Source organism: Molothrus aeneus, chromosome 1 (assembly GCF_037042795.1).
Source record: "Molothrus aeneus isolate 106 chromosome 1, BPBGC_Maene_1.0, whole genome shotgun sequence".
Classification (NCBI taxonomy): Eukaryota; Metazoa; Chordata; class Aves; order Passeriformes; family Icteridae; genus Molothrus; species Molothrus aeneus.
This window is the reverse complement of record NC_089646.1, coordinates 14,884,943-14,894,967: the sequence shown is the minus strand read 5'-3', so window position 1 is coordinate 14,894,967 and position 10,025 is coordinate 14,884,943. Positions and strand designations below refer to the sequence as shown.

The window sequence follows — 10,025 nt, the reverse complement described above, 5'->3', positions numbered from 1 at the left end:
TTTGCAGGAGGGACTAGAAAAATCTGAATGCACTACAAAAGTGCTGGCCAGAAATGGGGGAGTTCACTGCAGCCCTTTCCTTCAATGCCTGTCACATTCACTGAAAACCTCTGAAATTATATCTTCTACACTAGTTTTGGTGATTAAATACTGCCTTGCCTCCCAAGATGGATTGACTTTTGTCTTATGCAGAGCTGTCCTTTTGCTGGCTGCAGGAATGTTTTCATACAGAAGAAGTGAGTACTTTGTGCTCTGAATTCCCAGCTGTCTGCTGCAATGTAGCCTCAAGGCTTCAAAATTTGGTGTGAGATGCTGTCAGTGCAAAGACAGAGCCCTGTGCTCAGTGGAGAGGAGGGACACTGCTTACCAGTAGCTGCTGCTCGTGGGATGGATCACCTGCCCCTAAGCCCAGGCTGCAGCTGAACACCATCTGTGGTGCAGGCATTGCAGAGGCTCAGGCCATGTCCTCTCCACCCTCACCTCGTGCTCGTAGGCTCCTGTCCCCAGCCCCTTCCTTCGATGGCCATGCAGGTGGGGCAATGCCTGAGCCACCTGCTGCCACCGGCAGGGGACAGAGGGAACAGGATGGGGAGGGGATGCTCAGACAGGCACCATGGAAATACAGGGCCAAGGGAGAAGTGCCAGGGCAGCCAGCCTGGCCTCCATAGGCTGTGTGGCACATCTGTCAGCCTGGTGTGTCTTCCCTTGGGAGGACCCAGGATAAGGCATGTTCACTTGGGCAAACCAAGCCCCACGGCTTTAACAATGATGGCTGCTAACAGAATACATTTTTTACTCTATATTGCCTGTCAAAACTATTTGGTGTAAAAACAGATGTTGCTTGTGTTCCAGTTGAAAGTGCCCTGACTGAGATGAAAATTCTTCTCTGAGATTCCATGCTTTATGGGAAGCTAAAGAGGCTCTTCCGACCCCCCAAAACCCTGGCTGTGCCCCCAGAAGCAGCAGCTCTGCACAAACTTACAAAGCCATGGTCTGCTCTGCTTCACTGCATTTCTGCAGTTTACCTAATCCACCAAAGGCAGGATTTGTCTTGCTACAGTCAGGTAAGGAAGACTTGTAAGACTTGTCCTAACTGTATTTTTATAATCACACACTTCCTGTGCACAATGCTCACTGGGTGTAACTGTAAATAAGGATTACTTTCATCCTCAAGTTTAAAATGATGAGGTTTCTCCATTGCTTATGCAGTGCTCGTGCACAGAGACACAGGGGGATGACAGCTGCCAAGGCCAGCCAAGGGCTTGGTGCTCCTGAGAGGGTCGCTTCAATTAAAGTTCTTTCTATCTTACTGCTACTCTACTTTTACAGTATAATTCACTCTTGCAAATCAAAACTGACTTCATTACAGTGTACCTACATAGTGAAATCTCTAAGATCTTTAGTGCTTGAAATCCAGAGCACTTCCTAACTTTTGACTGCAGTTTCCAGGTTTTAACATCAGTTACTGTTCTTATGTGAGCAATGCCCCTGCATTCACTTCACTGGAAGATGTAGAAAAGGTGAGGAGCTAATCCAGCACTGTAAAGGGAAATCTTGTGACACCTTCAGCTGAAGCTCAGAAGATCCTGCCTGCCATTTATACCTCTCATTTACTTCAGTCTAGTACTTTATTTATGCAAGCTGTATGTTCTGCAGAGACCAGTCTTAAAGACAATATTAAAAGCAGAGAAAGGGTGGCAGTTGCCTTTATTTGTTTATAAACAACATAACTGGCTGTGTAACCTCCATGCTTGGATGGGAGGACACAGGCTGCAAGGGAGATGCCTCCAGAACCTCTGCAAGCGGTGAGCACACTCTCCAAAGGCAACCATGGCTCCTTGCTCTCTGTTTGCTGAGATGTTCCAACATGAGGTGATTTGATTTGAAAGGTGAGTTGCAGAGTTAAGAGGGAGCTGCAGTCTAGCACAGCTTGTCTCCATGACCAACAAGAGCTCCCAGGCCAGGATTCTCTGGTCCTTCCACAAATCAGACTTAGCTTCTGAAAGCTCCTTCTGACTTCGGATTTAGTGAATTCAAATGCACAAAAAACCCCTTCCCCAGGGAGGTGGGCTTGTTCCTCTGACAAAGAGCTGCTCCTGTCCCTTTGCCTCAGCACGATTCCGCTGCCACTGACCTTGCACCAGGATCACCTTCCTCCCCCAGAGTTTAGCAAAATGGGTATTTAAACAGGGAATCCTTAAGCTGTAAAGACCTTTCTGAAACGAGACAAAATTAGGATTGATATCAGCAACTGTATATTTATACTCTGCACTGGCTTCAAACCATATTTAACTTTTAACCAGGCTTGTTATGAGAGGGTTTGTAGCCAAGATTAACTTAAAAACACAAAAAGAATCCATTGAAACATCGTAAGAGCTCTAATTTCTGAATGAATATATGCTAAATAAGCTAGCTTTGAATGATGCTTTCACAGTAATTAATTTTTAACCTTAATCTTTACTGACTGTAAGACATAGTTTCTTTTTCAGATGTATACACTAATTTTCAAAGAAATCAGTCCTATATGGCAAGCAAAATTCATGCATGATGTCAATGTAGGCAACACCCTGGTATAATTTCCTTCTTCTTTTCTAGTATAGCTTACACATTTTTTTGGTGGCACAAAATAATCTATGCTACATTAGCTATGTAAGAATTGCTTACAGAAAATGAAACCATATTTTTGAATGCTACAGATCAGCATCAGGTGTGCATGACAATCCTAAATTAATTTGTCCACAAAGTGCCCTGGATTCACCAGCAGTTAGTTAGATGTTCAAGCCTTAACAAATAGCACATGACTGAATTAGTGATTTTTGAAAGGTAATCAGCAGCTGGACTGGAACCTATCCAGAATGAAATCCTGCTGTGTTATGCAGCTGGCATGCTGGGAATCAGCACAGCTGCTGATTTCACAAAAATAAGAAATTAAATAGATCCTATGCCAGTGCTTAGTCACCCTCAGTGAAAGTGTTCCCTGCTGTTCAGAGGGAGCCTCCTGTGCTTCAGTTTGTGCCTCTGGTGCTGCCCCTGGGCACCAGGACCTGCTGCACTGTGCACACCACTGGGGATTGCTGCTTGCTCTGGCAGCAGCTGAGCCTGTGTCAAACACTGCCCCAGAGCCTACAGGCTGCCTGGGAGAGAAGCACTTTAACTCATGAATAAACTCTGAGGAAATGAGTGCAGATCTCCATCCCAACCTCTGTCCCATCACTGCAGGCCAGGCTGGCCCTACAGACACTGTCAGACCTACTGTGGCTGCTCCTGACCTTTCCTGCCACCTGCTGTGGTGAGGATGATGGGCTTGGACTGTATGGAGTGAAATCTCTTAACAACTGGTTTGTTGTGGACTGTGAGCTCACAACTCTCTTCCCTGATACTCTCATGGAGGAGCTGTCTTGTTAGTCCTTCTGCCTTCTTGCCTTAGTGCAGCCAGCCAAGCTATAGAGCTGTATACAAGCTACTTCCAATTACAAATAAAGCTGAAATCAAGCAAGACTGCATTAAGAAAAACAAAAGACAAAGAAAAGCAACAGGCAGGAGGGAAAAGTCACCTGTTTTATCTAGTGATGTCTCAGTGCAAGGGCAGGGAGGTGAGAAGGGAGGCCTGGCCTGTCCATGGTGGCTGCTCTGAGGCACATCAGCAGTCAGGCTTAGGAAGCAGAGCCAGGAAAGGTGCAAATTCAGGAAGATTTCAGGTCAGATCTGTACAAGGATGATTTCTGTGGGACTGGCTCATGATGCCAACTCAGCCAAGACAGACACAGCCCCAGAGGAGCTGTAAACAGACTTCTAATGGTGCATGCTGCTGCTTTCCCTGGTCAGCATTTGTTCCATTTTTCAAGCCTAAAATTCTAAACAACTACTGCTTTATCTTAAAGCTTGATTAAAGCTGACCATGAGTAACCTGACACACACTATTCATGTTATTCCTGAGGGGAACAAATGAATCACTCAAAGGCACACTAGGAAACTCTAAAGTCTCAATGTGCTGGTTTTGGCTGGGGTAGAGATAATTTTCTTCACAGTAACCAGCTCAGGGCTGTTTCAGCATTGTGCTGGGAACTGTGTTGATAACAAGGGATGTTTCTGTTGTTGCTGAGTGGGGCTCACAGTGTCAAGGCCTTTTCTGCTTCTCTCAGTGTTGTGCCAGGGAGGAGGCTGGGGGTGCAGCAGGAGCTGGGAGGGGACACAGCTGGGACATCCCTCCTGCCCCAAGGGATATTCCAGGCCATACAATGTCATGCTCAGTGGATAAAGCTGGGGGAAGGAGGAAGAAGGGCGAACATTCTGAGTGATGGTGTTTGGATTCCCAAGTCACTGTTAGGTGTGGTGTAAGCTGCTGTCCTGGAGATGGCTGCTGGCCCATGGGGAAGTGGTGAATAAATTCCTGGGCTTGCTTTCCTTTGCTTTTGTTTAACCTGTTAAATTGTCTTTACCTCGATCCAAGAGTTTTCTCACTTTCACTTTTCCAGTTCTCCCCCTCATCCCACCATGGGGGGCGGGGGGTGAGCCAGTGAATTGCTGTGTGGGCTGAGGTGCCTGAGGGGGTTAAACCACAACACATGGTACAGAGTGTGCTATGGGCCTTTCAGGAACCTGAAGGCAGTCTCTGTCTGCTGGCCTGGCAGGCAAACTGGGCACAGCAGGATTAGTCTGTACCTCTCTGGGAAGCAATAAGAAAATGGGAACATTATCTAAGACTGGATTCAGTGGAAGTTTTTTTGGTATTATTTGTACCTATTGTTACTGTTGCCCCTCCATGTGTCTGAGGCTGAAGGTGGCCACTGTCTCATGGAAGTGCCTCAAGGATGGTGAGGTTTTGCTGAGCAGGTACCCACAAGCAGAAAGTGCTCACAGGAACAGTGGCTGAGCATCAAGCAAGTCCCAGATTACTGTGAGAAGGGATGCCAAAATCTCAAAACATTAGTGATTCTCTCCACACTGGCACTTGACCTGTAAAGAACCTGTGAAATCTGTGGTTTTGTTCTGTTTCAGCCACAGGCTTGTAATCTACTGCTTTCTTTACTGGGTGGGAGCTGCTGTAACATGTGCTTTTTCAGTTTTGGGTCCAGCATTTCCAAAAGGATTTATGGGCTTTTGATACTTTAATTGCATTTTGATACAATATTGCTCCTAGTGTCCCTGACCACCTTAATAATCCCAGTTCTGGCAGATCCCTACACTGAGAAAGCACTGCATCCTCCTTCAGTGTCTTCAGGGTGTAATTCTTCCAGCAGATGAGTTAAAACAGGACAAGAAGAGAAGACTGTGAAGTTTTAACAGAATTTAGGACAAGGGTGGTTTTGATGTTGCATGTGTCAGGAGATGATGCATATGAGGATGCGGCACATCTCACTAATAATTCAAGATGGGGAAGAAAAAAGAGTTAATGCTAAAATATTTGCTTTCCCTAATCCCTACTGAAAAACTAGCCCCCATTACACTGAAGAGTTGCAGCCAAGTTCCTAGTGCTGCTCCAAACATCTCAGTCAGCATTTTCCTCTCGTTGTTCTAGACCACCATCTATCGGCGAGGCTCAGGCTGGGCCCGCCCGGCTGCTGCGCGGTGGGGAACGCCACAGGCAGAACTCACAGCCCCAGCTCAGCAGGGGACAGGCAGGATCCTGCCAGGAGCAAACCCTCCCTTGCCCTTCCCACTGACCCGTGCTTGGGACAGCTCTAACAGGCTAAGGCAGAGCTGCTCTCCTGCACTTGTGGCAGCAGGGCTATCTGGTATTAAATTTTTTTGCAGAACTGAACTGTGTGACCTGGATCAGCGCTAACAGGCCTCACTCACTAATTGCTTAGGACATTCTTATCCTAGAGCCTCATTGCTGTAGATTACTGAAGCTTAGTACTTACTCTAAAATAACTTGCTCTATCTGTGACAGTGCAGAGCAATCTCCCAGGACAATGGCAGGCTGGCTTCTGTTCCTTGCCCCGTCCTTCTCACGCGGATCAAGCAGTGCAGTTGCTGCGCCGTCATCAGTCCAGGCTCTCTCCCATTACTGGTGAAGAAATTAGTTACTCTAAATTAGTTCCCTAATAAATAGTTTCTAATAACTCTCTCTTTCTTCCCCTCTGTGGATTTTTTTACTTACTTATTGGGAACCTTTGGAAAAAAAAAAATAGCATTCCTGCTTTGACTACCTTCTCTCTGAAAACAAGCTGTAGTAGTCCCAGTTAAGTGCCAATAAGACTGGCACATTCACTCCCCAGGACCCACTCATGGAAAACACTGGTGAAGTTCTGACTACCCCCACACTGAGCCATGCATGCAAACAAACAGAAAATGTTCACATAAAATACTCAGTGAAAATGCAACCAGCAGTATCCCAAAGTACACAATTTTAATCTGCACTGTTTTAATTTGTTTGGACTCAATGGTCTCTCAAGTAAGAGACAGAAGTAGTTGCAGTTTTGGCTGAGCTTATCCACCTACTCCCACTCATCCTGTTCCGGCAGCAGCAATCCCTCATCCCCTGTTGCTAGTATTTTATAGGATTTCTGTATGGACTAACACACCTGTATCAAACCATACCCTATGGAGAACCTGTATGTCTGATATTCACTTCTCCAGTTGTTCACTCTGCCATTTGTTTACCTCCACCTGGTGGCACCTCACAGGTTAAACCTTCAGGAAACTCTAAAATTTGGGACAGTCCAGTTTATCCAGAGTCAGTACATTTTCAGGCACATTAGACATTTCTGCCACAATTAATCATTAGCTCATTTTTTTTTATGTCTGCAGTATTTTTGCTATGTGGCAGTCCGCTTTTCCTAGGTTTAGAAACTTGACTACTATGATTTGTTTTCTTCTCCTCTCAGCAATGCAATAAAGAGCCATGCAGATGGCAGCCACATCCTTAATCTCAATTTTCCAGAGATAACAGCAACTAATCACTAAGTGAGACTAGTAATCTGGAACTGAGTGGCACTCTCCTTCACCTCACAGTTCCTTCAAGGAAAAGTCCTCTCCAGTGTAATTTTGCTTCCCTCAGCTGCATGGTCACACTATGAACAAGAGCAATAACTCCTGTTTTAAATGGAAGAGACAAGAGGAAAAGATGCATCTCATTTTCCAATACAACAACAAAAGGGCTGTAAGGAAATAAAAGGATTTGCAAGCGAACTGTTTCTAGACAAATACAGAAGACTTCTGGTTTAGGTCTTAATCTGGGACTTTAATCACTGAGAAAGGCAAGTATTAGTGATGGTCAAGGGCTAACAACCTCTAACCACACACCCTTTGTGGATCTAAGCATTAGCATGCTTTTAACAGGCTTTTTGCTTGAAACCAAGATGACACAATTAATTCATCGCTTGCTCCTCCCACATGTTCATCTCCTGTAGAAGACAAGGCACTTCCTTGGAACATTCCATATCCAGGACAGAGGCACTGGACCAGCACCCCTCTTGTACAACAGGCCACTGACTGAGCACAGTGTGAAAAAAAGACCAGAAGGACTGAAGTGCTTTGCAAGGAGGCAGGACAGAGGCAGAAACATTCAGACACTGTCCCTTCGTGCTTCATACTCGGTATCTAACTTACAAACCAGCTATTGTGAAATAACTCTGTGAAACTGCAATCTCATTTTTATCAGGACATGTAAGTCAAACCATAAGGATGAGATGCTCTTTATCAGAAAATTTCAACTGTTCTGTGGCTGGTAGGACACACACATATAAAACAGACATTTCCTTGTACTGTGGAAATCACAGTTCCATTTGTTAATAGGCAAAAAAGTCTTACTACTTCCCATTTGTGCAACACCCTCCTAGAAACCCTTAACAGTTCCTACAAAAGAATCAAGAAAACTAAGTATTTTTCTACTGCCTTTAGATTATCACAGGTAAAAGCCTTGACAGCTGCCATCATATAACCATTACTTCCTCTCTAAATTGTAAGGATTCCTACCTCAAAGGATCAAATCCTTAGGATAAAATCAAGAATGATTACAGAAATTGAAATTAAAAAAAACCACAACCACAATTTTTTGTCAACATGTAATGCCCTGGGTTTATTTTGTGAGAGTTCTGTCACAATTTTTCCAGGTGGGATTAAAAACCTTAAGGATAATGTATGCCATTGGAGTGGGCATTCAGACTTCGGTACTGACAAAGCACTAATAGTAGTCTGTTAAGTACCATTCTCTTCACAGAAGAGAGGTCAAATATTTCCAAAGGAAGGCACCCGATAGTTGTGGTTCTGGCCTTGCAGCCTTCTGGAGAATCTTAAAAGGAAAAAAGCTGGCTGTTTTAGAAACTGGAATGATGATACACGTACAGCAATTACTGCATTCTTCTCCCTTATATCCTTTTTCTTAAGAACAAGTAAAGAATGAAGTCTTAAAAACAGTAATACAATAAAAAAATACAATGTCTTCAAAAAGGGCAAGACAACATAAAAACTCCAGTTGTAAGGACTCCATTTGCATACTAACACTTTTTGGTGTGCAAGGAAATGGGACTAACGAGGGGAGCAGCAACATAACCTTAGTGCTTTAAGTACCAGAAACTGCCCACATGCCTGCGGACAAGCTAGGATGGGAGAATTCAGACTTCATTATTAGCTTGTTACTTATCTCACGATACTCAAACAGGAAGATCCCCATTAATACATTCCCCATTTTTAAACTGATGCCTTTTTAAAAAAATTCTGTATGTATGTCACCATTTTTCACATGATACACAGAAAACTCAGGGACCCAGAGGGGAACCAAGTTATGTTATACCATTTACAAAATACCAAGGAGTCCACAGCTACCTAACACATTTACTACAGCACAGGAACCAATGAAGGTACAGTGTACAAAAAACTGTAAACACGGCACAATAAATAGATAAAACAGCAGGTTCCGCACCATGCACATGATGTGATGACACTTTTTCATCTCTATACAATCTCACATCTCACACTCTTACTTTGTTGCAGTTTGTTTCCCTCCCTCCCCCCACCCCAAGTGCAAAGCATCACAAATGAACAGTTTTGTATTCAAGTAACATATATACAAGGGTATTACAAATATGCAGTACTGTACAGATAATTGCTGTATTGTTAATTTACAGATGTTGATTCTTTCCTATTAACAGTAAGAAAAGAAAAACCAAAGCATGAGAGATGTGCATTGCTGTCAAGTCCCCACAGCTGCCATGGAAACGCAATGTGCGGCATTCCATCATCCCTTGCATTCAAAATGCTACTGATGCATAGCACCTAAACAAGTTCCCAAGGCTGCAGTCCCACTCCTACGGAAACTACGTCACCTCCATTGCTACTGTATTGTCCGCTATATTGTTCAGTGCTGGCTTCTCTGTTTCATGGTTTTCCCTGTGGAAATAACAATAAAACAATTAACAAGACTGGAAAAAGACAGCAAAAACTCTTCCACAGACAACTGCCCTTCAGTACTGGAGAGCTGTTAAAATGCAGTGAAGGTTTACATGGGAACACAAAAAGGCCTCGACAAGAACTCACACTTCCTTATTTGCTGTGTACGCAATACCCAGCAATGACTACTGTGAAAATTTGCTGTGCTGTAAAATCTAACCAATAAACCACCATGTCATGTAGGAAACAAAAAGGTGGCCTAAGGATCAAAAGATTCAATGAAGGAATAAAAAATATGCAATACAAAAAAGTTGCTGATGAAGTCACAAGTTACAAAATTTCAAATTATCTAAGGAAACACTGAACTGCGTTTAAGAGGTTTGTTTGACCTCTTCTAATTCATCTTTGAGCCAAATAAATTAATGAAGACAACAGAAATTTAAACCAGGAATTTACAAATAAAATGCTTTTTTATAGCTAAAGAATGGGACATTTTTCTCATATTTTGAGGTACAAAAGATATAATACATCATCTGAAGTTTTCTGCAGTGTTCAAATCATAGGAACACACTTATTATTAGAACTGGTCCACATAGCTGGACCAATTCTATCCTATGCTCATTCCTGGCAGGCTTACTTTTAAAGGACAGACTTGTATTTAACTTTAGAGTAGTTCAGCCTTCACATAGAAC

The 10,025-nt window shown here is 43.6% G+C and overlaps 1 protein-coding gene across 3 annotated transcripts in view; it reads right to left on the bottom strand.

The window, feature by feature from the left end:
• Nucleotides 1-7,995: 7,995 nt before the first annotated feature.
• EPC1 (enhancer of polycomb homolog 1) overlaps nt 7,996-10,025 on the bottom strand; it is a 64,891-nt gene continuing 62,861 nt past the window's right edge. For all 3 annotated transcript variants that reach the window (XM_066551687.1, XM_066551696.1, XM_066551679.1), the window contains one exon: nt 7,996-9,333. In XM_066551687.1, coding sequence (XP_066407784.1) covers nt 9,261-9,333 — 73 coding nt within the window. In that variant the 3' untranslated portion in view covers nt 7,996-9,260. The remainder of the gene's footprint in view (nt 9,334-10,025) is intronic.